We start from the raw sequence: 27444 nt of genomic DNA on the forward strand, positions 1-27444 counted from the left end.
GGTATGATTCACACTGAGAGCTGATACATGTTCTAGGGAACAGGATATTAGATGTTAAAAACATCACACAAAAGGTGATGTACCAGTGAACATTTGGCTAGAAAAAGTAAATTATATTACCTTAGTTTTGACCCCTTTTGTATATATATGCTTGAGTTTACTCTGTCTGTGTCCACACACAATAGATGTCTGCGCCACCTCCGGTGGTCCCGAGAAAGCATTCAGGGGTCCGAGTCATGGTAACTCAAGGAGAGCAGCCTCCTCCTGGTGGCCTGCCCATCTACAAAGATTCTGGAAAAGGTATATTCATTCAATACGTATTTATATGTTTGAACATGTGCTGTTACCAAGACACATTTTCATTCTCTGCATCTGTTTTCCTGCTGCTTGGAACTGACCTAATATTTCTGTGTCTTCCTCCTCTCAGTGAATGGTGACAGTGCGGAGTCAAAACATGCATCTCTATTGAATGCAGCAAGAGAAGTGGTATGTACTTGAATACATAAAATAAATATTCCTTATATATGTGTACAGTATGTGTGGGCAAATGGGCTTACAAATAAGATGTTAAAGTCAAAGGAGATGGATGCCTGTGAAAAGACGTAGCAAATATCCCAAATACAGAACCCAACTCAGGATGTGGTGGATAAAAGTTGGTTTATTGAACAATGCTGAATGTGAAGATGATGGTGAGGGTAAGTCCAGCAATGAAGGCAGCGGGAAGTTGTGAGGCTGAGTAGAGGGGAACAATTGGGAGTCAGTGGAGCAGAGTTGCAGTCAGGGATAAGTGATCTGGCAGGCAGGCAGGCAGGCAGGCAGGCAGGCAGGCAGGGGGTGATTGTAGGACACAATAAAATTAAAGTGAGGCAAAAAGAGATAACTTGAATGCACATTTAATGGTGGTTGAGGGGTTCTACTATCAGAGGTGTGGAAGCAAAAGACAGTTTGATATGTCTATAAAATTAAAGAGTGTTTCTTCAATCTTTAATAAATAGAGGGTATGAAAATATGTTAATGTAAAATATGTCATGCATATGATGCCCAGAATATAAAAAGAAATGTACAGGATGTTAATTTACACAGAATTAACACATCATTTAAGACTTTTAGTTGATTGTTCTGTGTTTACTGATATTATACTGAACCACTTCACCAATTAACCACAAAGAGGTAGTGGGATTATTTTATATTACTTTTTCACTTTAGCACAAGCCTGTTACAGAGAGTTTTTACATGTACGAATAAGAGGATGGAGGTGGAGGTTATTATGTTCAGTTTGTTTGTTGAGACAGGTGTTAATTAAACTCCATGATAATATTTGCTGTGTATGTCTTAATCAGGAGATTCTGAACCACTGCTTTGATGATGTGGAGCGATTCATGTCGCGCTTGCAGCAGACAGCTGAGGCACAGAGCATTCTCAACCAGAGGGGAAAGAAGAAAAGAAGCAGAAAGAGCAAGAAGGGGAACCAAGATGGTAAGAGCTCTTTCTTCCATTTATCTACTAACCACTGTAGATGTCAGATGATATGTTTGAGGGGAGTCTGAAGTATGAAAGGCTGTCGATCAGCTGGTGGCAGAGGAGGAAAGATTGAAGGTGCCATCCAGTGGTGTGAACATTTAAAAACATATTTATACCAGACTTTCTCAATAACCAGTTTGCATCCTGTTTGAGGAGAAATTACATTTTGATATGAAGATTATTTGAAAGGACAGCAAGAAGGTGCTGTTTCCTCATCATTGGACACAAAAAAATTGCAAAAATGTGAATAAGAATTTGAGTGTTAGTGTTTTTCTGACTTTGCCCTGCGCTGTCCTCACAATTTGACCAGGGCGTATCCCAGGTTTGTGGCCAGTGCATGCTGGGACAGGTGTGACCCTTGATAAGTCTAAAGTCAATGAATGTATGACTGTGTATTAAAGATTAAATAGAAGACAAGATTGTAATTACCATTAGTCACTAGCAAGCCATTGTTTTCTAGGAGTACTTGCTGGAACAAGCTAGAGCAAACACACCACACCTTCACTTGAAGACTTTATTTTACTGTGTTTCTGTTACTCTTTTATATTATTTCCCTCACTATTATGCTTTCATTTTAACATTAAGTGTTAAAGACATGCTATTTAACTTGCATTTGGCAGTTTGCAAATTGTTATGAAATAAAAAACACATAACAAATGGTACTGACACCAACGTATATCAAGTTTACATAATTACAAATTAATGCCGATAATAAGAGTGATCTTAATTGGTGTTTCATGTATCCTAAGTAAGCTGTTTTGATTGTAGCTGTGATTGTGCTCTTCTGTGTGCAGATGATTTGTTGACCATGAAAGCTTGCCCTCCATCAGAGGAAGAATTTGTGGACATCTTTCAGAAAATCAAATACTCCCTCAGTCTGCTGGTGAGAATACACTAGTCATATTTAAGCAAAATGTGTCTAAAAAAATGTACATATAAGTTTTGATAAAACCACTATAAATGCAAATTAATTTGCAATTTTAGGACCGTCTGAAGTCATCCATCACACAGCCTGATGCACCGGAGCTGTTGCATGCCGTCTTTGTGCCTCTTAGACTGGTGGGTCTTTTATTCACTAGTTTGTCTGTCTCTCTCGCTGTGTGGTATTGACTGAAGCAATACTATCTTTCTCAGATGGAGAAAACCACTGGAGGGCCAGCGTTAGGTGCTTCAGTGGTCAGTCCTGCTATGACCAGTGGTGCTGTTTCACTGCTCCAAGAGCATCTGACCGAGAGGGAAAAGGGGCTGTGGACTTCATTAGGGCCCAACTGGACTTCACCCTGGTCTGTGTGTTGTACATGTATGTATATGTGTGTAAATCTCTGTCAGTGTGTCATGTTGCTCTAACAAGATCCTCCTGCCTTCTTTCCCAGTTCACAGCTTAGTGTGTCTGTTCCTCCATACACACCTGTCTTCCTGGATGGGTGGCAGCCTCCGGCCCATGACTCAACTGGCCAGCCCTTAAAAGATCCCATCGAGTCGCAGCACAAACAAGATGCTTTATGGGAAAGTAGGGCGGCACAAACTCTACAGAACCAAGCTCGACAGACAGCGGAAGGCCATGGGGAAGACACTAATGAAGTGTAAGCATGTAGACAGAAAAAGTAACAGAACAAGGCATAATTATCTTTTATAGCAGGAGTGACAAGCCAGCCAAATTCCTAATGGCTTTAACCAGTAGTTTATTGCCTGATAAAATCAGTCTGGAGGATGAAATGAGAATAAATCATTTCGGTGTATCTCATCAGAAACATTACTGACACCTTATACTCTGCATTTATAATGTTTGAACTGACATTTCTATTTCAGAGAGGGAAGTAGCCTTCCGCCAGAGGGTGAGAGACTTTACTGCTGCAGTTATGACTTTGTGGCTCGAAACAGCAGTGAACTCTCTGTGCTACAAGGAGAAACACTAGAGGTACACACCCATAATTAGACTGAGAGGAATTAGAATATGTCACAAAACTTGGCTGATTGTGAGTCATCTTTTGTTTAGGTAATTGAGTCATCAAAACGATGGTGGAAGTGTCAAAATCGCTTTGACCAGATAGGATTTGTTCCCTTTAATATCCTGGAGCCTCTGTCTGCTCTGAATAACACTGGGAGAAACAGCCCAGTGGTACGCAGACAGTCAACGGTAGAGTACATACACACAACACAGACATACACATTTTTTGCTGTTGCCTCAAACATTGGTGGCATTTTCTCTCATGCTGCCTTGCAGTTTTTATTCATTCCTGCTTTTCCACAACAGAAGACGGCCCTTTCCCCTCGGTCAAAGTACTTCTCATATGCTCCACAAAGCCCAGTTGGGACCAGTCCAACAAGTCCGTTGCGACCACAGAGCATGGTTTTACCTTCTTCAACAATGCAGGGAGAAGACAGTGACAGAGGTAACGTGCCTATACATGTTGAATATCAGCCATGGTAAATCACAAACAGGGACTTGTTAGACTATCACGAGAGTTCATAAAAATGTTTGATCTTAGGAACTTCTTGTGTTAAAATCTGCAACCCATAAACTCATCCAAAGACATGAAAAATAAGTGAAAAAAGCTAAATACACTATAATTGCTATAATTGGGTTTTTGCAGGTGCAGTCAGATGCTTGAACATTGTAGAATTACAGAATAACGGGATGTTGTTGATAGGAAGTACAGAGATTAAAATAAACTGACTGTGTGGTCTAAAAATCAGTAGACACATATCATTAACATTTATCACATTAAAGTAAATGCAAAACAACCCTGGAGGTTGAGCACTCATCTTGAGAAAAGTGACTCACAGTACTTGGTTTTGTGTGTATCATATTTGCAGTCCTTATAATGAATGATGAGCTTCTTCAGCGGCTGGCTGAGAAAAAAGACTCAATCCGACGGGTGGTCCCCCGCACAGCTGACACTTCTGTCCCCCTGAACTATCACTCACCGTCTGCCGAGGTGGAGGCCTGGCTCACCAGCAAGAGCTTCAGTCAGCAGTGAGTGTGCACGGTTGGAGGAGACTCTAGCTCACGCACTAGTTCAGTTATAGCCAAGCCTCAAGATCCACTATTACATTTAACATATCCAACACTGGTTGTGTGCCTAAATGACTCACTTTATGCATTTGTATTACTAATGATATAATCACCACATTATGGCTTTAATATTATACTAAATGAAAATGATCCAGGGGCGATATTGACTCTACTGTATCAGATACTTTAAAGCAAGACACAGATGTTATTGGCCTGCCTTGGCTGCAGTGAGTTGTATGGGGGTGCTTATTGGACGCTTGGGAACTATCGACTTGAAGAACAATGAAGAAAATCAAATCAAAGTCGTCTCCACAATGAATTTCATTATACTTGCAGCACATACAGCTTTCAAATGTAGACTCCTACATATTGTTTAGTGGACAACAGCGCCCTCAAATGTCAAAATGTCTTCCCTGCCAATGTTTATGTGTTGCATCTTAACTGTGAACTGAGTTGAGTTGAACTTAAACACTGGGCTGAGGACATTTAGGGGCACAAAGAGCAACAAGAAAATAAAGAAATGAATCCTCAGAGAACTTAGAGAGCTTAAATCTTCTTTAATTTATTACAGTTTAAATGACTGGATTCTTCAAAGATGGGTGAACCATGAAAGCTCATTTAAAGCAACATAATGTAACTGCTTTACCTTAAATTAACAGTTTCAAAATCATTTGATGGTAGGATCACAACGTAACATACACGTTTTCTTCATGTTTACTTCAAGATACATGTTTTCAATATACCGCAACGTAACATTGCTAGAACGTAATGAGTTTTGTTAGTGGTTAGCACCAACATTAAGTCTTACAAATTGTTACAGACCTGGGATTTGTATCTACAACAGTGGTGTTGCACTCAGAAACTAGAGAAAAACGCCAATTTCTACATAATGTTGCTCCAAGGTGAAGAGGCACAGACACTGATTTTGTTGCTCTCTTCTCTGTTAGGACGATTCAGAGTCTGGGGATTCTAACTGGAGCGCAGCTGTTTTCCCTGAATAAAGAGGAGCTCCGCGCGGTGTCACCAGAGGAAGGTGCAAGAGTTTACAGCCAAATTCTGGTACAGAAGGCCCTTCTGGAGGTTTGTCAACTGTTTGTTTTGGATGTACTGTGTATTTTTGTGTGTGTGTTTGTGTGGTTATGCCTTGGTTTTTTGAGGTGGTTGTTTGCTCAGCCTTGGCTTATGCACAGTCTTACGTCATTTTACTTTGTTACTGACCTACATTGATAAAACATTATTTACTTTTCGATTTACAAATCTGTCTTTTAATTTGACATTCACAGCACAGACATTGATTTTAAAATGCAACCAAATGACAGCGAAAATAACAGTTTCAAATTAATGGACTAAAGAAGTTGGGAGGCTTCTTAACAAGTTTGCCCCACCAAAGATTTCGTTAAGATTTGGCTGTGAATTCACATTTTTTCTTGTGTTCTCCACAGGATGTACGCAAAGCCACAGAACTAGAGACTGTGATGGAGAGGCAAAAGCTGAAGATTGACCAAAAATCAGAGAGTGATAAAGTGTGACGTGGCTTTCAAGCTAATACCGATGTGGCATCACTGGTGATAAAGGCACACACGGCTGGACGCAGAGTGACGTTGCAGATGAATTTACATCTTAAATCATCCATGCTGTTATGTCTCATATGTGCCACAGACTCTACTGTGCAAGCTGTGTAAAAGGTGAAGCTCACTAACTAATACTAATTGATATTTGGCCTAGTTTTGATTTTCACATGTTTTTTTAAGACAAATAAGCTTTAAACTAAAGTTATTTTACCATTTGGTGTTCATCATATTTGTACAATTTAAATATTTCTATTATCATTTGTCAGACAATGTCTGAATCTTTAAACATGACAATTAACATAAATGCAGTACAATAAACATAATCACACTGATTGTTGGTTTCAAGTGTTGACAGCAATGGACTGAATCTGCTTTTTAGAGCTATAAAGAAATGCATTCTGTTCAAAATGTCTATGACTCGACAGAACAGTCAGATATTTGATTTTATGTGTTTATTGTCTGCTTGTTGCAGCCAAATGCTGTTTCAGATCAAAAACATGCTAAACTGATGTCATAAATATACAATTTCAGTCCTGACTCCTTCTATAATATTCTGTGGAGACTTAAAATATTTCCTGATTCTGAATACATAACAGTACATTGCTGTCAGAGTACTGGCTTGAATAAAACATAGCTATGAATTTGCTCCAATTCTTCTTTTCATATTCTGACATAGACAAGTCATATGATCAGGATATAGTAAATATACATACAATTTAATAAAAATCATGTGAAGAATAAGATAAGTAATTTAATTATTAACACTGAGTGCAGGACAGACTCAAGACATTTATCAGCTCTATGAAGAATTACAAAAGCAAGCAACAATGAAGATGTCAACATACATAAAATCTGAGTCAATCCAGAGCTCAATAACAGCAGGTGGAGGTAAATCATCATCAACAACATTTACTTCAGTATTTTTACAGCAACAGCACCAGCACATACAGATGACAGTCACCAGAAGTCAAATGTTTGACTTAGACTTAACTATGAGCATCTATTCCAATATCAGACAATTCCTGACAAAGTTGGGTACTTTCTTGAAACTGTTGACTGTCATGGTAACTTTATGACTTCAGTATACAAATTCAGTCAAGTAAAATAACTACATAAAGTATTTGAGGGACATAGTTCAAGTATAGAATTAGCTCAAAAACTGTACACAAATGGCCTCCGCAGTCGCCAGATCTTAATCTAAAGCAGGACATTTGGGATGTGGTTATGGATGGGCTATTTGCAAGATGGATGTGCAGCAGACAAAACGGCAGCAACTGTTTGATGTTATCAGGTCAATATGGACCAAAATCTCTGAGGAAGATTGGTCAAATCCAGTACAACAAGACATACTGAATAAAGTGGCCAGTGAGTACACATATATAGTATTTGACTTATTATTCCTTTACAGCAAGGCTTTGTGGAAATATGTTATATAATGTTTTATGTTGCCAAAAAGAAGATTTCAATCTATTTAAAAAATGGGGATTGTTTTCTCTCTGTGATGACAGACTAGAGATTCTGTGTAATCCTTAAGCATGTGGGAGCTGTGCATGATCATCACACAGCAGAGCAGCTAACAGGGATACATTTCACCTAGTATAAAAAAAACCCATTTAAACTGTAAATCAGGTCCTGATACGATAACAGTTTCTGCATCTGTCATTTGTGTTTAATATATTCATATATATCACACACATTAATAAGATAATATGTCAATGAATGACAAACAATTAGTGCACACATCCCATCCTGAGATCAAAGGCAAACTTCTCCTATTTTAAATCTATGTGTGTAGTTGAAAATATAAAAAACTGACATAGTTTTAAACAAAAAATCTTTGTGATTCTAAGTGCACTTATACTGAGGTAAATTATTTGGTACAACATGACTCATCTTTTTCAATCACTGTAGTCACACTGTCATAAGAAACAGACCTTTGAGCAGCAGGAGAAGAGGTAGTATTACTGATTCTCACTGCGTTCGACTCTCAGCGTCTTCACATCTCACAGGTGCTGGCGTGGTCACAGCAGTCCCAGTTCAGGAGCTCCTTTCCCTTAAACCACAGCTGGATCTCTCTCTGTGCCCCCTCCACCGAATCACTGGCATGAACCACGTTCCTTTAAATGACCAAGTTCAAGTTCACAAGATGCAGTCCTTGTAAAGTTGCAGCCTCATGTGGTTGTTATTTAATCCAGAAACTTAAGTAACTTTTGATTGATCAAGAAAACTGGAGATGGATGTTAGTTTGTACAATTAAAGAACCATTTAACCATACACATAATGAGATCAAATGACATCCCGTTACCTGCTGACATGAATGCTGAAATCTCCTCTGACTGTGCCTGCCTTGGCCTCAGCTGGGTTAGTATGTCCCACCATCATACGTGAACTCTCGATCACTTTGTACCCTTCCCACACCTACACATACATAAAAACAAATACTTTGTATTGTGCATAAATGATTTTCAAGCAAGGATTTTCTAAAACATACCTTTCATGTCTGCAAAACTAACGGAGAGGTGGAAAAATGTAATTACAAAATAAGTAGAAATAAGAAGGCAGAGAGAAGAGCCCTCACCATGACAACCACAGGCCCTGAGGTCATGTACTGCAGCAGCCTGGGATAGAAGGGCTTTGTCCTTAGTTGACTGTAGTGCTGAGACAGGAGATCATCAGACACCTACACAAGAGAGGCAGCTACAGTTAAATAACAACAAGATCTTGCACATCACACAAGCACCACCAAACATTTATTTCAGACTTCTATACCTGCAACATTTTCAAGCCCACCAGCTTGAAGCCCCTCTGCTCAAACCGCTGAATGATCTGTCCAACAAGATGACGTTGAACTCCATCTGGCTTTATTGCTATAAGAGTCCGCTCCCTTACACCTGGAACACCTGCTGGGAAACACAGAAGAGAACTTCTAACTTCTAACCTATAGCTCTAACCCTCACAAAGTGCCAATTTTAGTGACCTGGAGGGAAGAGGACAAATATTGACCCCAAACCACCCACATGCAGGGAATCAGACACCCACAACACAGGTTTGCACGTCAATCACAAATGAACCAACCTCTGTGAACACATCATATTTAGACGGTTAGTTGTGGTTCTAGCTGTGCACAGAATAGCAGCTCCAGCACTTCTGTGAGCTAATGAATGAGTGTATGCGATCAATTACATTCACACGTGACCTGCCACAAGAGGAACTCAGCTGGCATTTAACTTTTGGGCTGACTGTGCCAGTGAAGTAGGCTACAGAGATTTGTAAACAGGCTGGATGGAAGTTTAGTTCTGGGAAAAAAGGTTCGGTTGCCCTTTACGCACAAGTCCTGGCCTGATTGCGCACACCACAGGTCACCGTTTGTGTTACACCATCATCACTATCTTCTGTGCCTCTAACCTAGTTCAAGTACACGACCCCATGAGTTTGGCAAGCAAATGTGTTTTCGCTAACAGCAAAGGGTTGGAGCAAAGACATATTGCGCATTAAAGGTAAGTCTTAGATTCGATGGCAATAATGTGGATTAGTAGGATAATCATAAAAACCTTAGGAAATATATATTTATGTCAGGATCACATTAAAATTCTTGATTTTTCCTAATCGGCCATTTTTTGTTTTGTGTTCTGAGCCATTTCACTTGATATCGTTCCTTAATTAAAGGAAAACGTGAGCGAGAAGTGAAAAATGTACACTTAGTTAATTCCCTTCAGACCAGCTGATGTGAAATCCAGTCACTTACTTGATAAGCTCCTGTGCACAGCAGCTCTGTGACAGCCAGACAGCAGAGTTTCTTGAGTCCCTGAGCAAAACTGTTGAAGAATTCTGTTAAAAACCCACCGCTGCATCATGACCATGTTTTGACGTGTGTTCTGTCAGCCTCTGGAGAGAGAAGTCAACCCTCCTCAATCAAAACTCACGAGTCATCCCCCTGTCTGCCTATCCCCCTTATTGTCACTCAAACTGAAAACAGTTAACTCCAGTGATGCCAGACGTGTCGACTCCATGCCATTTCAGCACTGAGCAATGATTCAGAAATATTTCCCATGTACGTCTAATTCAATCATTGGGATTTATCGATGATGCTTTACGTTTTTATGTCTCTTGAAATACATTTCTGTCTTCACTCAAGCAATTAAATTTTCCCAGCCATCTGTATGCAACAGTGGACGTTGTGAGCCAAACACTGACCCTGCACTTCAGTTCCTGCAAGTAGAGCTTTGAAAACATGGTTTTAATTTTACAGAATATCCTGCCCTTTAACCGAATGGTAACTACACCAAAAAGACTATGATCGTGGTACAATAATGTTTAAGGGGTATTCAAGCCACTGAGCAAGGCCATTTTCAAGGAGTTAGTGGACTTAAACGGGACAATAACAAAACAAAAAAGGGTTGAAAACTTGATGCAGAATTGTTATATTTTTTAGCTACCAAAAATGCTGGATCCTACATTTCCCACCATACAACTCAACTGTCTCTTCATTAAACACTACATGCCATACTTATTACCCTTTGAAGCTCCAACCAGTTTGTAAAGCAGGCTATGGTTATTGTCTCCACTGGACAGCCACAAGACATAAAGCACACTAATAGTAATGAATACAGTGATCTTGCGGTGTAAAATGGTGGGACTCCCTTTAAATAAAAGCACATCAATATGAAAATCTTTGTCATTATAGGACATTTTAGGTTAATTTCCAATGCAGTGAAAGTCTTCACTGAGTTCAATCTACACTAAATAGAACCCTAATACTTTACAGTGACAATATCCATAATTTTACAGACATAGCTAATACATATTAAGCATCAAGATGAGAGGGAACAGACCACAACATTGAAGCTGCATGTTCAACCGACAGAAGAGATGATGCAACATTTTATGTCGGTTTGTGAAGTTGTTTAATTCTTCTTCCTGTGCTGATGCTTCCTATCACCCGCATGCTGTGTCCTCAACATTTGTTGCATGCTACAAATTAAATCTGTCTAAGGGTTTTAGACAATTCATAAATCTAACATCTGCCTCATCCATATGCTCTGTCAAGACCCAGACAGACTATTTGATTATTTGTGCATGTGTTCTAAAAAATTACTGGCTGGAAAAAAACAAAAAAATCAGCAATTGAACTAGATGAATTTAAGTTAAAAGCAATTTTAAAGGGATGCCATTGACAAGTGTAAAGCAAAACAGTGTCAACATACAGAAAAATCTGAAATCTCTTAATACAACCATTATCCTTACAAACAATACTGTAACAACACTGCAAGAGTTAATAAAATCATGAGATAACAAGTACCTGAGTTTTACTAAAAAAAGCACTTTATTAATCAAGCAGATTTTCTCATTTTCAGAATGGAATGATATGAAAGATCTTAAGTTGAGAGTCTGTCTCCTTTGGAGATGAAAAAAATTGAAGGCATAATGAATAAAAGCAGACATTTTAAAAACTCAAAATGAGTTGAAAGTGCTCAGTCCCAGCCCAGCTTTGTTGCGGAGGCTTGGGAAAGAAGGCCTGGCTCAGACTGCTCCGGGTCTGGGCAAAAGCCAACTGCAGACCAGGTTTCGTTTCTTGCCAAATTATCATTGGCAACACATAAGGAGGGCGCTGCTTTTAAAAAAATAATTAAGCGCCAACCTTCTACAGTAGAAATCAAAGAGAAAAATCAGCAGCATCCTCAACCTCCCATTACTCAACCAAACAATGTGTGTTGTTCCTGCCTATCACTTTGAATAGGTGGAGCAAAGCAGAATTGGAGAAGGAGTGTTGGGCAAAGTGGTCAGCACAGGCAGTCCTTGATCATAGTTGAAGTGTGGAGTGGTTCAAGCAGTCATTGTGCTATAGCTTGATGGTGCCTGTGGGCAGGCTACTATTACACAGTCTGTAGTAGCGAAGGTCATTCACCAGCCGCTGCACACTTTGAGTGAACGAAGGCAAGTCCTGGAGAAAGAAGAGAAAAAGTTGAACCTATTACTTTACAGAGGAGACAGAAGTTGACTATGTTTAGAGTGAAGAGAGGAAGAAAACAACATTCAGTACAACAGGCAAATGAGAAAAACAACACTGGTGATACAGGGTGATACTGAAAATGCTCAAAATCAATCTTTAAACATATTGTAGTTTCATTGTTAACCCTATACAGCAGTGAACTATATGGTCAAGAGTCAGTAGACACTCCTAGTAATTACTGAGCTCAGGTTCCAGCTACACCCATTGCTAACGGGGGCATAAAATCCAGAACATAGTCATGAAATCTCCATAACAAACATTGAGAATGGACTGAAAAGACCTCAGTGACTTCACACATAGCACCGTCATAGGATGCCACCTTTGTCACATATAATTTCCTCACCTTTCTGCACTACTAGATCTACCCCGGTCAACTCAAAGTGCTGTTTTTATGAAGTGGAAGTTTCCTGGGGAAGCTACAGCTCAGCCAGGAAGTGGTAGACCATGCAAACCCATAGTGGGGCCAACAAGGGCGTTTGCGCATAAAAATCTCCTCACATCAACACAAAAACTGTGCATTGGGAGCTTGATGAAATGGATTCCCATGTTCGAGCAGCAGCATGTTTAAGTTCACAACAAATAAGGCACTCCCATACCGCCACACAACAGAATCAGAATCAGTATTCCTTTATTGTCTCACAACGGGGAAATTTGTTTGCCACAGCAGCCAAAGGACAGAATATTTACAAAAAACAATAACAATAGCCAAAAATTAACAATATAAATTAAAAAGGTAAGAAATAGAATAGACTTGTATATACATATAAACATGATATTGTACAATAACAAACACTGCGGCTAATCGCTGCAATGCAGATTAGACCTCAGTTAACCTTTGGAAGAAAGTACAACTCTGATTATGAGCGTCAGTGCCTGGCCCCACAAACGCTCTTTTGACTGATTGGACAAAATCCCATATATAGCGCAACATTTTTTGGAAAGTCTTCTGACTGGAGTGGCAGCTTTTATAGCCACAAAAGGGGGGGGGGGGTCCAACTCCATATTAATGACCATGGTTTTAGAAAGGGATATCTAACAAGCTAGTATAGATGTGATGGTCAGGTGTCCACTGACTTTAGGCCATATAGTGTATGTAACAGTTGGTCAAGTCTGTGAGATTTACTCAAAGAACTTTTGCATTTGCTAACTTTGAAACTGTGATTTCAGTTAAACGGGAGAAAAAACGTTACTAAAAATGTCCATCTTACCCGTTCAAGCTTGAAGTTGCGTGCGAGAACAGTCCGTTGGCTGGTGTCCACACCCTGGCAGCCATTGAGGAACTCTGGCATGAAGGCCGAGTAGAAGGCATCAAAGTCGACAGAGGCCATGTTGTAAATAGCAACGGTGATTTCCTCCTGAAGAAGGTCGTGGCTTTTGTGAAGAAGGACCTGCAGCAGCACGTTGATGAAATGGAGGAGCATGGAGGTCCGGAAAAGCTTCTGAAGGATGATAAAAACAAAACGATGACATCAGAGTCACTGTAGATGTCAATCATTCACAGAATGATGACAAAGACGAAGGGACCCAGTTGTCTTCATTACAGGTGAATCCTTTTATCAAATATACCATGAAAGAATTACGTTTTGTGTAGGACAGACAGATGGACTGGGGCCCATTCACTGTTGACTTAATTACAGACCAAGTTCTTTTTTCTTTTTATGAATACAGTTGTGTGTTTGATCTAAAATATACTATGTATTAAATCTTATCATAACGTACTTCCAACTACTGTAGTCACTGGGAATAGCACAAAGGTGACACTGATCTGAGTGCTACCATGTGTTCTCTCTCTTACTGATTGATAACTAGATTATTTGTCAGAAAGGGATGAAAAGCCAAAAGAAAAAAAAAAACAACTAACTTCTAACAAGTCTAACAAGTTTTACTGATAATAAATATAGGATAAATATAAAACCTCATACAAATGGTATCCTAAAAAAGGCTGCTTCAATTTGCAGCTGTTATAACTTGTATGAGGTCACATTGACATATTTACATTGGCACACGTCCCTTTCTATAAATAGTGAAGGTTGTCAAATGTATAAGTGGTTTGATAATCATTGAAAAATTGCCCCTTGAGGACAATCTGCAGACTATTGAAAGAGAATAAGTGAAATACAGAATTTGAAAGTGATTTAACAACTTTAACTGCACTCTAACACACAGCACCTTTAAAAACAAACATACTATCAAAAAAGCCCAACCTACTCTGTGATACAACTTGTGCTTGCTGTTCAGTGACTCCAAATAGGAGAGATTCTGCTTGAAGATGTGGATGTCAGGCTGCAGGAAAGACTGTCCGAAAGCCTGGGAAAAATATTTCAAAACAAGTCAGTTTCACAATTTAACAATTTGTCGTAACAAGACTGTCAATCTATCCAAAAGGCCTATGATGACAATTTAAGCCACATGCATACACACACCTGCATGGCAGCTGTGAACTGGGCCTCATTTTCCATGGTATCTTCAGGGGCTCCTCTTTGGACACTTGTTAAGACTGAAGTTTTAAAGAAGTATCTCCAGTTTTGGTGAAGTATTTGGTATAGCAACTCAAACATCTCTGCCTTGACGTCTGGGGAAGAACGCTATCAAAGACAAGAGATTGAATGAGCATCTGTAATCCAGGAAATTTGATGAATGCCAAAGAAAAAAGGATAGCATCGGAATGATATCACCATTAAGTATTATTGTAATTGTTGCCCACTATTAATGTGATTATTTCATGTAATACAGGCTTTTCAACATCATTCATATTTAACTGTAGGGAAATTTGATTTCCGATGGAAGAAGTGACATCACATGCTAATTATAGGTGCAAGCAGGCAAATGAGTGCAGATGCAAAAAAAATAAAAAAAATAAAATCAAACCGCAGAATGAATGTCGACTCAAAACAGGTGAGCACCAACTTACCTCTGCCACAACCGGGTAAACCTGTTCCATGCACAGAGAGAGGATGTTGGGCAGGAAGGGCTTGAAAGCTTGGCCTGGTTCTTGCACCACCACCTGCAGGATTTTCAGGAACTTCTGTACCACTCTACATCCTGCACTGCCCTCCTGCAAAATACTGGCTGCCAGCTGTTCCCTGGAGCACATTGTGACATTGCATTAATTAGGGTGATACCAACGTTTTCAGGGTTTGCCCCAATGCCATTTAATCTATCTAGACAGGATGTAATAAAACTGACTACGACTTACAAAAGTAGCATTAGTTTTTAATAATTGTGGAGAAGTAACACTTTTTTTTTTACCTGGTGAACATGCTGAGAAAAGTGTGGATGATCTGTCCTGTGAAGGCAACGCCCATCTGTACGCGCAACGCCTGGAACAGTGTCAAGAAGAAGGCCAACATCTCATCTGTCACATCTGGAAAAGAGAAGTAAAAATTAACAGCTCGTCAGTCAGACAAACCTTTTTGTTTAAGTTTCTAATTTTTGTATTAATTATTATTAACTGCATTTAATTGAAAACGCTACCAATTCTTTCTATGCAAACAGAGTACGGTTTTGTAGTGATCTTAGGACAGTTTCTTTTATGTGACCAATACGATTTTCTCTACTTGTCTTCCAAGTACAGTGCATACAAGGATAGTCCTCAGTCCGCTGTGACAGAACAAGTAGGTACAGAAAACGAAATAGACAGATAGGATCAACTTCATACTGTGATAATCTCTAGATGGATAGCTATACTGTAGATGAGAGACACTGACCTGGCTGCTGAATAAACACTGGGAAAAGGCTGAGGGACACTTGGACAGATTCCTGAAGACTCTGGTAACAGATCTGACGTGATTTAGTGGATTCCCCAGAGATGCTGTCCACCATGTCTCTGAGCACAGGCAGGGTCTGTTGTATCACTGCTTTCACTGTGGTGGTGAAACAGTCAGAAAACACACTTAGCGCAGGACAAAGAAATGGCAGGGTGTGAAAAAGGACATCAGTGTAATAAAAATAACAGTAACAAAACAAGAAACAAAATAAAGAAAGAAATACTGACTGTTATTCAGATCGGGTTGCCGTGGAGTAATGTTCACTGTCCCTCTTAAAATACGATACTCTCGAGTAAGTGCTGCCAGTAGGCTGGCGTGGTTGCTGGAGCGCGTCTGCCACTGCTGCTCATTCTCTGGTAAATTCGGCCACGGGAGTAACAGCATGTTGGACAAAGCCCTACACACCAACATGTGAGCCTGTAGGAGAAGGCAAGTGCAGATACAAATATACATAAAGCAATTACTTCATGTACTGATGGCACTTCAAGGTGTTCAATCTTTTTTAAAAATCCACATACTTATAATGGTTATGCTTGTGTAGTGTTTCTTTTGTCAGAAGACAGAAACTGTCAAATCATCCGTCTTATGAACTATTAAAGTCTTACAATAGTACACCTCTTATGCTACTGAGAGGTGTACTAAACTGAACAAATCCATGATTTAGTTTTTTTTTTAGTTGTACCTCCTGGGGAAGTCTGCGGGTCTGATTCTCTGTTGTAATGAGGTTGAAGATGTTCTGAACAGCTGGCAAAGTGACCAAGAACACAGGCCGCACTGTAGAGGTTATGGAAACCATCAGGTGGCATGCTGAGAGCAGCAACTTCTCTGGTACCTGGAGACAGAATATAAGTGTTTGAATGCGAACAATTTCCACTCAGTTTCTCTTCTCACTATTTAACCCTCCCAAGTGTTTAAAACTATTTGATTGTTTTCTCTAATGCCATTCAGTAGGAGATTTGAAAATGGGTGAAATATGGTCTTTACCTGACTAATAGTTAATAAAAGCTATACTAAAATTAGCTTTTAATGCTCAAGAAAGGGGAATATTAACCAAAAAGAAGCTAAATAAAAAACACACAAATAGAAGTTCTCGTGAACAGGGGCCAAAAGTGTCAAGTGTCAGCATATTTCATATCAGACATCCTCCTTAATGAACTACTGTGTCAACATATAACCAACAGTTTTTTTGATGCAAGTAAACATGAATTGCACTTTATGTTTGACCCATAATCAATTAAAATTCCTTAACCGACCAAGAGATTCTGCATAAATCAACAACAAAAAGACAAAAGAAAACACATAAACAGATACTTATCAGTCAATTTACCTTAGCTGTGATGAGTGGGCTGCTGGCATCTATTGCAGATGTGATGAGGTTGATGAACTGGCTCTGGTTTTGACTGTGGACCTCACTGTAGAACTGTGCAAGCCAATGAGAGTAGGCTTGCAAAGCAGCAAGAGCCTGCGCATGTCTGTAATGAACAAAGCAACACACATGCACACACAGTAAAACAGTGAATCAAACAAAGGTGATTCCTGTTTATTAAGCTTTTAATAATGTTACTTGCAATATGTTTAGTTTATTCATGGCAGTATTAATTGTGTTAGTCATAAAATTCTATTAAGCACTGAAACAAAAAATTTAAATGTGATAAAGATTGATCTGGATTTTTATCAGGTCAGTTCAAGAAATACAGTTATTCTGGGAATTCATTACGTAAAACAGCAGCTCTGGTGGCTACCAACAGGAGGCAACTTCACACTGCTAACAGCAAGAGCTGCTTTTCAGTGCTGTGAAATATGACTGTTAAGTGTCTTTATTCACACAAACACTCAAACTAGTGTTCACACACTCAGTTCCCCCATTATGGTCTGCAAAACGCTGCAAACAGCATTTCGTAACACAACAGCTTAGTTTTGTTATTTGTAACTGAAACCATAGTTCCCAATAGTGTGACATCACATGTTATGGTTGACCTTTACTTTAAACATGTGATACTCACACATCAATGAGGTCTGGCTTGAGCACAGAAGGCACAGCGGTCTCGAGGTCGTAAAGGCTGGTCTGAGAGCCGTAGCAAGTCACTTCAACCAACCTTGAAAAAGAAACAGGGGTCCGTTATGATATTTTGCTTTTTAAATGGAGCGAGATGACAGTCGACAGAGAATCAATTACCACTAAAAATCAATCAACACTAAACATTTGGAACAGAAAGCAACCAACTTAAGAATGAATGCAATTCAGTACTATTGACTGCAGAATGGCAGTTTTGTTGATGCATGTTAAACAATATATTCTCATGATGTAGGCACCAGAAACACTTCTTAATGATTGAAAAAGTACATTTAGAGAACAGACCTCTCCACCACTGCCAGGGCATCAGTGAAACGTGCAGCAAAGATTTCTCCGATGAAATGCTCAGCCAAGCGTCCGACAGCTTGAAGTAGGGAGCTGAGGTCCCTGAGAGAACAGTGAAGTCGACGGCAATCATTCTCTGCAGAGATATTAAGCCTCCGACCTGAAAGAAGAACATCATGAAAAGCCATCCACACATTATTCTGTATTCAATTAGTATCACTCTGTGTGATTGTATCTCAGTACAAAAGACAGAGGGTGAAGCGAGAGAAAATTTGAAAACAAAAGGAAGGCTACTTACTTGTGCCAGTGGTGACAATAAACTGCTGCAAACCCATGTATACGTCCAAATTTTCTTGGAGGACTGGAAACTTGAGAGAGAAAAGAGGAATAAGGAGGAGGCTGCCACTGACTGGGATCTATCACGATACATTTCTGGACATGTATTAATAAAATCCATAACCATGTGAAAATAATCCAGTTTCTTTTGAATTTTTCTTTAAGCCATAACTTGTTAGTATAAAGACACGTTAGTGAAAACAGCAGACATAAAAACATGTATCATGCACAATACGGAAATGCAACACAAAAATAGAAGAGCAGAAAACCTCTGAACCAAACACAATATCAACAAAGAGGAACATGTTATTTTACTAAAGACTGCAGCTTATCTCCTGATATGTGCCCTGATTTAGCCTGACATGTTGTTAACAGCTAAACTAAACTTTTTTTTTTTATTTATTGTATTACATTATTATAAAATTATGTGATTATATTGCTGTTTTCCTGTTTGCTATCTGTACTGAAAGTGAAATGCAAGTTTCTATATTGCACACTTAACTCATCATATCTGTAACACACGTACATCACCCTACTTCTGCCTTATTACTCCTAGGTTAAAGTTTACTTTAAATGTGACATTCAGGTCTAACCAGTCATTAAAGCTGAGCAAAATGTTAAAACAGTTACCATTAAAAAATGTTTTACCTAAAATGTGTCCTCCACTGTGTACATTATTTATCTTGAGAGAACTTGTTTTTAGTGACTTTAACCTATTGTTCCAACTTAGCATTAAGTATTTAGTGACACTGTTGTAGATACCAATAATTTAATATATCTGACACAATTATTTGACAAGTACCAAAACTGTCGACAATGACAGGTGACATGATCACATTGTCTTATAGTCTTTATGTTTTTTGAACTATCATCTTCGTCTCTTGTACTATTATGTTATGAACAGATTTGTTGACTTTATGTTGTACGCTTTAAGTGATGTATTTTATGACTTACACTCCAGTGTCAACCTGTTTAACTGCTGCACCATAGGCTGCTGGGAAACAGCATTTAATCCCAAATGTACAGTATACGGATGGACAAAAAAAGAGAGTACAAGTCTGATGCACAATTTTAATGCACATCTGGCAGTCAATCAAGGCCAAGTGCTCTAATACAGTATTCGGGAGTCAATTTTGCTTTTATGTTTTAGGAAGCTACAGTGTACACACAGATGTTTCGTGTTCTATAATTGCAGGCATTCATGCAGTTAGCAAACAAATTTAGCGCCCAGCAAATACTTTCCATATCAGTACTGAAGAAAATCTACTACTGCAGCTAATTTGCAGCTGCTGGAGCACTAAAATGGTCCAGAGACGTACACTTAAAGATGCCTAAAAAGCTTACAAAATGTCATGGTGACACCAACATAAACTCTTACCAGAGTGGAGAATGCATGGGATGGGAGCAGTTCCATCACCTTGGCAACCACCTCCAGACTCTGACGCAGGTACCTTTGCCACTCAGTCTGTTGCTATAGTTACCAAATAAAAGATCATCAGATTATCAGAGACGTTGTGTGGCTACAAGAGACACAAAGTAAAAGATGAAACTGACGGACTGTGAGATATATCTAAATTGTTCTTACATCATCGTCCAGAGTCTCATCATCCAGTTCTTCCAACTGGGCCTGATTATATCTGAACTGTATGCGATTCAGTACTTCCCTTAACAGAAGAACTAAGGCATCTTTGTACCTGTGAAGATATTACATTTTAAACAAAAGTCAGTCAAAAATCAGGCACACTAGATCATATTTTATAAGGTTGCACTACTTTGATGCAATCTTTTTTTGTTCAATGGGTAACACCACAGAAGTTTAAAAGGAATAATAGTTTTATTTTGAGCAACTTACCTATTTAGAACACTTTCTCTGTCAGCGAGTCTGCTTTTGATTTTGGTTGTTAGAAAATCCAAAAAGACACTCCATATATCCAAACAGGCAAAGTAGCCTTCGTGGGTAGGCTAAAACCCAGGGAGAAGAAGTATTGTAATCTCTCAGAACTCATAGTTAGCAGAAAAATCTGTAGAAATAACAACCTTTGGTGTATACTGCATAAACAAATGACTGTTCAACCAAATGATAATTACCTGGTTGAAGGTGTACTTGAAAAGCAGAGCAAGAAACTCTACAATTGGAAACTGAGGACTAGACTCAATCCGCCTCAAGTGAACACTGACAAACAGGCGCAGAAAATCTGTGAACTTTTCCAAGTAACTGCAAGAGGAAAGAGAAAACATTACCAAACTTAACATTAAGACTAGTACAAGAAACATTTCATACGTTGGGTGCTGTGGACAATAACGATGGTGAAACACAATTAACTGTGTTATAGTGTCGTACTGTACCCCCAGAGACCAGAACAGCTTCTTTCCTCAGGCTGTGAGACTGCTCAATTCATCCTCAGCAATCCGCCATAAAAGATAGTTTTAATTATATGACTTATCCAACCTGGACAGTGACAATACGGCTTGTGTCTGCACAAACCACACAAACTTGGTTGATAATGACTGGGAGGTCACAGATGATGTGAGGTGATTAAATGGAGCCTAGTGACTTATGTACAGTCTGCGAATCACTGTCTTGCATGAGCTTTTGGCAGCTTTTGGTTGGGTTGACGTAGAAACTGAGATTGCAAAAGTGACCGTCTTAACACTTGAGATTGATTCATATGGTATATAGTTATGTTAACTCAGCAGATAGAGCTGAGGTATATGGCTGTATAGAGCCAGTGTGACCAGCAGAAGTGATGAAAACAAAGGCCGTTTTGAAAGATAACTACTAAAAGAAATACCACAGTGCAACTTCTGACTGCAAATAGGTATGAGAAAGGTTTTCAGACCACATGCTAGAATTGTCAAAGAAGAATACACTCTATAGTCTGCACAAATTTACATATGCACAAACATTAGTTTCAGCTAATGGACTGAGCCATACCTCTCATCGAGTTCCTGTAGGCGGCTCTTGACTGTATGAGCGTTATTCTCTCGTGTCAGCCTCTGCAGGAGAAAGAAGGTCTGCTGGAACATGCGCAGCAGGTACTCCTCAAAGTCCACTGGCACACAGTTCTTTGACACAAGCTCATTGACACAGGTCATGGCGAGTACACCGAGCCGGGCACGATCCACCTTGTTGCCCTCACTCTGCTGTCCATTTCGCCCTCCTCCGTTCGATGTTGGTGGCATTGTCCCAGGATTAAGCTGCCCGTTTGAAGATGAGGAGTTGGAGGAGATGAAGGATCCTATCTTGGCCTTTGTCCGAAGATCACAGCCAAAACGTGCAAAATGGAAAATGGATGCCAGCAGTGTGGGTGTGATGCTTGTGGAGAGCGGGATCCAGCTGAACAGGTGAGCCAAACACTCCAAAACGAGACAACAGAGCTGATGACTCTCATTGTCCAATGTTGCCATGGGCTGGCAAAGCAGCTTTGAGTACTGGCTGCCCTGAAACAAATTCCCCAACAATTCCACTGGCACATTGAAAGGACAAAAAAAATAGTCTGGTTAACACCCAACAACAAACAACTTGATAAAAAGTTTGCTGTGGTCAATGTCGCCACGATACTAGCAAGTCTTTGCAGTTTTAGGTAACTTAAGGACAGTTCACTCACCACTTTCCCCTGAGGTGGGTGAGGGAGGTGGGGTGGAAGCTATGACACTGTGCTTGTCCCAGTAAGTCTCCAGAATACCTGCAAAACAAATTCATACAGCATTTCTATAAGTGTACCTACTATACTGACAACACTTAGTGACAGCACTGTTAAGCTTAGCACAGTCATTGTTTGATAGATTACACCCACTTGCATGTATCAAGTACCAGTTCTGCATAATAGCTAGATGGCAGAAATAGATTAAACAGTAAGAGCATAAATCTCTTCTCTACATCTTGCCTGCAGGCTTTTCTTCTATTCAGAAAAAATGCACCAACATTGATGTTCCATCAACTACAACTGAGGAAATCACTTTGCACATAATATTAAAGGTTGTTCTCACCTGTCAACAGTCCAAGCACTGTCGGTACCTGCTCCAGCAGAAGTTTACGAAGCTCATCTTTCCTGGCGACACTCAGGTCTTCTCGAGGACATGCAAGTTCTTCTGATGTGGTTTTCAACATCACCAACCCCAATGGGGCCAGAGCTGGGGACTGGATCAACTGTAGTTCACAAGAGAGTAACAGACAATAGCTCTGTCAATAAAGTTGAGGATGACTGAATTTTGAACACCACTTACAGTACTTTCAAACCAGTTCCCAGACTATTCCATGCAGGGACCCTAATAAATGCTTTATGAGGGCTGGTAGCCATTTCAGGGTAAATCACAGTGTTTTATCTCAGAGGTAGGCCTTTTCTTCTGTAACGAATTATATATATGCTATGCTATGCTATATATAAGCCTTTATTTGCCGATATTATCGTGCATCCCTAATAATATGTGTGGCTGTTTAGGACATCATCTGCTCGGTAAATTGATCATGAGAAAAGAATGCATCAGAATCTCTTGCGTGTGGCTTGACACATTGGCTGAACACTTTCCTGAGGGGAAACCCACGAGTTTATCTGATCTATTACTTTTTTGCTCATAATCTAGTGTCAAACAGTGAAATAGGTGTTTTTCAAGGGTTTTAAAGATGAAAAATTCACATTTAATCTTATCTATGTAGAGTCAACCACAACTCAGCTGCGATTTTACTCTTAGGCCATCCCCTTGCTCTGAAGGAAGAGGGACCTCTCATGTAGACTCTTGACTTTTCTATTTAAATGTAATCAGTGTAGTCCATTGAATTTTAATTCTACAACAAAAAGAAACTCTTTCCATCCCTCTTTGAATCATCCCTCTGAGGAGGGACTGCAAAGCTCTTTTTCAAAACTGTGCTCATGAGCAATAGTCTAATATATCCACCAAGCAACAGTGCAATGTTGTAAGATTTTAAAAGAAAAACATTTAGCAATTTTGTAGTGAGTCATAATTCAGCACTTGTTCACATCCAGCTACATCCTCATATCACAACATGACTACTTTCTGTTTGTGGACCGCAAATTATAAATAACTAGAATATATTGTTCAAACCACATCAAGTTAAATTCAATAAAGTAAACCTCTTAGAGCAAATTTACATTATCAAAGAGCACATCTTCAGTGTAAGAGGTGCTATGGTTTTGTAGTCTTATTAATATTATAATTTTGTGGCCTTTTGATGGCTTTATAAGATAGAGCAGCTAAAGAGTAACACGAAATGGGGTGACAGAGTGGGGATGACATACAGCCAAGGTCCACAGGTTGGATTTGAACCCTGAGCTGCTGCAGCGAGGTCACAGCCTCGGTACATGGGGTGCACACTCTACCAACTGAGGTACTGGGGAACCCTGTAGTTCCATCTTTTTAATGTATCTTCTGTGCCTTAGTCAACCAGCACACAGAGATAATTAAAACTTAAATTAAACATATGAATTAATTCATTATTTATTAACAGAAACAACATCAACAGGGCTTACCTGAAGAGTGTTTGTAAAGAAATCATGGTAGAACATTGGCCAATCCTGGCGACCAATGTCTACTATGACTTTGCAGAGTTTGTTACGGATGAAATACGGCACTGCTTTGTGTTGTGCAAGTAGGAGTTTGGGCAGACAGCTGCGAATCTCCATTTTGTCTTGTGAAGCAACACCAATCCACATCTTGTTCACCAGGTTCTGAAAATAAAAGGAACAATTGGCTGTCAAAGCTGTGTCCCAAGGAGACATTTTAACCCATGCAAAGTGTATTGTACAACTTTGTGCAATACATTGCAGACTTGTTTTGCATAATTAAAGAAATGAGGAAAGGGGAAAAGAGCCTGACCAAATTCTGTTCTCAGTGCCTGTAAAACAACATTTTTCTCAGCATACCATTTTATTTTCAAAGCATAAAAAGGTAAAGAAGGTCCTGGACAGTGCTAAACAGTGCTAAACTGAAAATATGTATCTCCAACCTAGAAGACTTACTTCAAATACTGTGAGACTGTACATCATGACATACTCATTTCGAGTATTGGAGAGGAAGAACAAACAGTGGCGCCATGCTCCACTCTGCTGTGCAAAGTTATTCAGCAGCTCCTCTGCAGAAAAAAGGAAGTAGGCATGATCTCTGACAGAGGTTCAAGGCAATGTAGGCTAGACTGAAAGTAATGCGTCACAACACAGGAAGTGCATAGAAAAGAAACACAAAAAATACTCTCAAGAGAAAGCAAAGAACGTCAGATCATATTAAACACTCTTCAGGTGACAACTATACCTGTTCTACACTATAGTATATGTCAGAATACAGTACATTGTATTTTTTTCAGTTATGTACCAAGTGTTTAATAAATTTTGCAGGTTGGCAAATCTATATTCAAAGATAGAAGGCCTCATGTATCTCATTATCCTTTAATCAAAAAACAAGATTAAATCAATTAAGTGATCTATTTCAATAGATACCTTTACATTTAACACAAGTAAATGTGATATTAACCTGACCCTGGTGTAAAAGGTTATCAATTAAACTCAATTTCCCCTTTTTTAAACTTGAAAGTCTTGTTTTTAATTTGCAGTGACATGTTGCAAGCATACCTATTTCTCTCTTTCGCTCATTGGTCGTACAGCTGTGAAAAAACTCTGTCATAAGGCTCTCCAGAGCACGCAGCGATGCCTCCTCTGATGCCTGGTGAATAATAGAAGGTAAAGTTAAGTACAAAATGCACATTTAAACTATCTAATTAACAATATGCATAACCTAAACCACTGAATTCTGTATTTTTGTCATAATCTTCTACCTATTATCATGACAAAAATCATACTTAGACCAGCATCTGTCCATCTGACAGAAACATTTTTTTCATTTGTACTGCATGTCTTGCAGTATCTAATGTGCACATTGACAGCAGATACTCAATGCACCTCTCCAAACACCTGTGCATGAGCAAGAAACTCATCCTCACAGTGAACAATGCATTGCTATTCAAGTATCTTGTTTACATAACAAGTAATAAGTATTTTTAAAAGGCCAAGTCTCATCCATTATGTGTTAGCAAATAATGTCTATGTGTATGTGCAGAGTACTTCAACATGAGGCCCTGTTAACTGATCAAAAGATGAGACCTTTTGTAAGCTAGTGCTTGCAGAGGTATCTCAGACATCTTGCTCAGGTGGATGACTTAATGAACAGGAAACATGCCTTTGCCTCCACAGAACTGTAATTGGCCCTTGCACATGTATGACTGATGTTGGGATTGAATACATTTAGGCAGGGTGTCATGGAAACACAGTTCACACAACTGAGTATTTCTACTGTTCACAACTGGAATCGGACTTGCTCATATGATTCCAAATTGAGGGTTGCATAAGAAAGTTGTAATTATAACAAATCATTTGTATTATAATAGTTATGATAGTTGACCAAGCTTAGATAGTAGAGGAAGTTGGGCCTTGCTAGGCCAAAGTGAGATAGCAAATTGAGATTTTAAAGGGCACCTCCTGTGTCAGGCAGGTCTGAATTCCTCAAATAAGCCACAACTTGCCGAGGCTTAACACAACTGAAAGCAAATATTTGGTTTTGCAAGATGGGCGTCTTGTACCGTGAAATGGCTTAACAAGCTGTCACATCCCGTGAAATACCTGGCCCCGAGCAAACCGTTATATGACTTAATAGGCATTAAGAACTGCAGTGCATACAATTATACACGATTAAAGATATTTAAATACTTTATTAACATAACGTGAGGTCTTCCTGGTCAAATAATCGACTCAAAAGCATGTGCACCACGTTAGCTACTAGCAAATAGGACAGGAAGAGAACGTGAATAACTTGGAAAATAATGCGAGTTAAATTTTCCTTACCATGTTTAGCTGGCTCAGTTGGTTTCTTCAGTTTATTTGCACTCGGATTAATTACAGTAATAAGCCAACATTAGCTACCTAGCTAGCCAATTCTGTAGCTAACGTTAGCTAAGGTGTTGCTGGCGAACGTAGCCGCAGAGGGGGCTCATCATGGTCTGCTCGCCTACTTGGGTCGATACCATACACAGCTAGCTCGCAAAGGCTGGCGTCGTTGACTTTGCTTACAATAACAACGTTGAACACTCAGTCGTTTTTTTTCCTCTGCTAGAATAAAATGCGTTTACAATTACCAAGCCTATAAACTAAACATTGAATTAGCTTTCTCTAATTGATAGGCTAGCTGCATTGTTGTTGTAATTTACCGTTATAATCAATACGTAAACCTTGTTTTTGTGGCACATTTAATGTTAGCTCCAGTACCGGAGAAATGTGCAAAGTTAATTAGCTTTCTATGCCAATCGTTTCGATGCTAAGTTACCCAGTTGCTAACGTTGCAGCGGATGGCTAACTCGTTAGCTTTTCTAGAAGGATGAAGGTATCATTCTCGTTAGCTGTCAAACGTTGACATGTTTCTATAACTGTTGTCACGACAACCTGCATTTACCGCTTGTATTTTCAGGGCGGGTGAATATGCACACCCTCGTTATATATCTGACAAATTTGCAATAACACTAAATATATAATACTGTGCGCGTTTGCTCTTGTTATTCCCCTTTTCAATGCTTAGGGCGGCTCAAAAATATGGCTAGCTTGCTAGTTACAGGGTTTGCTCCGTCGCAACTTCCTCTTTAGGCGCAGAATTCAACCAACCCAGTCAGCTTGTGTCAAGTCAGTCACAACAATAAGAGCACCATTTCCGGTTATGTCTTTCAAACAACAGCACTTTTGATTTTTCACAAAAGCAACGTTTTTGAGTAAGACCGACTATAAGTGTGCAAGTACATTTAAAAATGAGGAGCAATTAATTATAAATCAGAGAAAAAATGCTGTAGCTTTTAACATGTTATATAAGAC

The 27444-nt window shown here is 39.3% G+C and overlaps 3 protein-coding genes across 3 annotated transcripts; 1 reads left to right on the forward strand and 2 right to left on the reverse strand.

The window, feature by feature from the left end:
* The first annotated feature begins 236 nt into the window (after positions 1–236).
* Positions 237–6113, forward strand: eps8l1a (EPS8 signaling adaptor L1a). Its single transcript, XM_073494112.1, has 12 exons — positions 237–300; positions 428–486; positions 1341–1476; positions 2316–2404; positions 2506–2580; positions 2656–2804; positions 2895–3104; positions 3331–3439; positions 3518–3914; positions 4339–4498; positions 5485–5617; positions 5980–6113. Exons 1-12 carry the CDS (start codon positions 237–239, stop codon positions 6064–6066), a joined length of 1668 nt encoding a protein of 555 aa, XP_073350213.1. The 3' UTR covers positions 6067–6113.
* Positions 5075–10030, reverse strand: nme4 (NME/NM23 nucleoside diphosphate kinase 4). Its single transcript, XM_073494168.1, has 5 exons — positions 9854–10030; positions 8878–9011; positions 8687–8788; positions 8414–8526; positions 5075–8225 (listed from the first exon to the last, which is right to left on the reverse strand). The coding sequence occupies exons 1-5, from the start codon at positions 9966–9968 to the stop codon at positions 8105–8107; spliced, it is 585 nt and encodes a 194-aa protein (XP_073350269.1). The 5' UTR covers positions 9969–10030; the 3' UTR covers positions 5075–8104.
* A 1378-nt stretch (positions 10031–11408) lies between these two features.
* xpo6 (exportin 6) lies at positions 11409–27204 on the reverse strand. Its single transcript, XM_073494164.1, has 24 exons — positions 26431–27204; positions 25165–25255; positions 24559–24671; positions 24070–24267; positions 22571–22730; positions 22189–22266; positions 21516–22047; positions 20669–20795; positions 20433–20542; positions 20166–20274; positions 19959–20051; positions 18543–18612; positions 18245–18404; positions 17889–17981; positions 17213–17357; positions 16568–16717; positions 16113–16302; positions 15826–15981; positions 15368–15482; positions 15030–15201; positions 14542–14703; positions 14327–14425; positions 13327–13557; positions 11409–12049 (listed from the first exon to the last, which is right to left on the reverse strand). The coding sequence occupies exons 1-24, from the start codon at positions 26431–26433 to the stop codon at positions 11948–11950; spliced, it is 3459 nt and encodes a 1152-aa protein (XP_073350265.1). The 5' UTR covers positions 26434–27204; the 3' UTR covers positions 11409–11947.
* Between the last annotated feature and the right edge of the window lie 240 nt (positions 27205–27444).

This window comes from Pagrus major, chromosome 23, assembly GCF_040436345.1.
Source record: "Pagrus major chromosome 23, Pma_NU_1.0".
Taxonomy (NCBI): Eukaryota; Metazoa; Chordata; class Actinopteri; order Spariformes; family Sparidae; genus Pagrus; species Pagrus major.

Bases quoted from the DNA above. Each gene is read 5' to 3' on its own strand.
- nme4 (XM_073494168.1), bottom strand. From the start codon at position 9,968: ATGGTCATGATGCAGCGGTGGGTTTTTAACAGAATTCTTCAACAGTTT. The intron at 9,012-9,853 runs GTAAGTGACTGG...TGTGTTTCCCAG, and splicing joins TGTGCACAGGAGCTTATCAA to CAGGTGTTCCAGGTGTAAGG. The intron at 8,789-8,877 runs GTATAGAAGTCT...TCTCTTGTGTAG, and splicing joins TGGGCTTGAAAATGTTGCAG to GTGTCTGATGATCTCCTGTC.
- eps8l1a (XM_073494112.1), top strand. From the start codon at position 237: ATGGTAACTCAAGGAGAGCAGCCTCCTCCTGGTGGCCTGCCCATCTAC. The intron at 2,405-2,505 runs GTGAGAATACAC...TTGCAATTTTAG, and splicing joins AATACTCCCTCAGTCTGCTG to GACCGTCTGAAGTCATCCAT. The intron at 5,618-5,979 runs GTTTGTCAACTG...TGTTCTCCACAG, and splicing joins TACAGAAGGCCCTTCTGGAG to GATGTACGCAAAGCCACAGA.
- xpo6 (XM_073494164.1), bottom strand. The intron at 20,275-20,432 runs GTAAGTTGCTCA...ATATCTTCACAG, and splicing joins AGAGAAAGTGTTCTAAATAG to GTACAAAGATGCCTTAGTTC. The intron at 18,613-19,958 runs GTAAGAGTTTAT...TTCTCTCTCAAG, and splicing joins CCCATGCATTCTCCACTCTG to TTTCCAGTCCTCCAAGAAAA.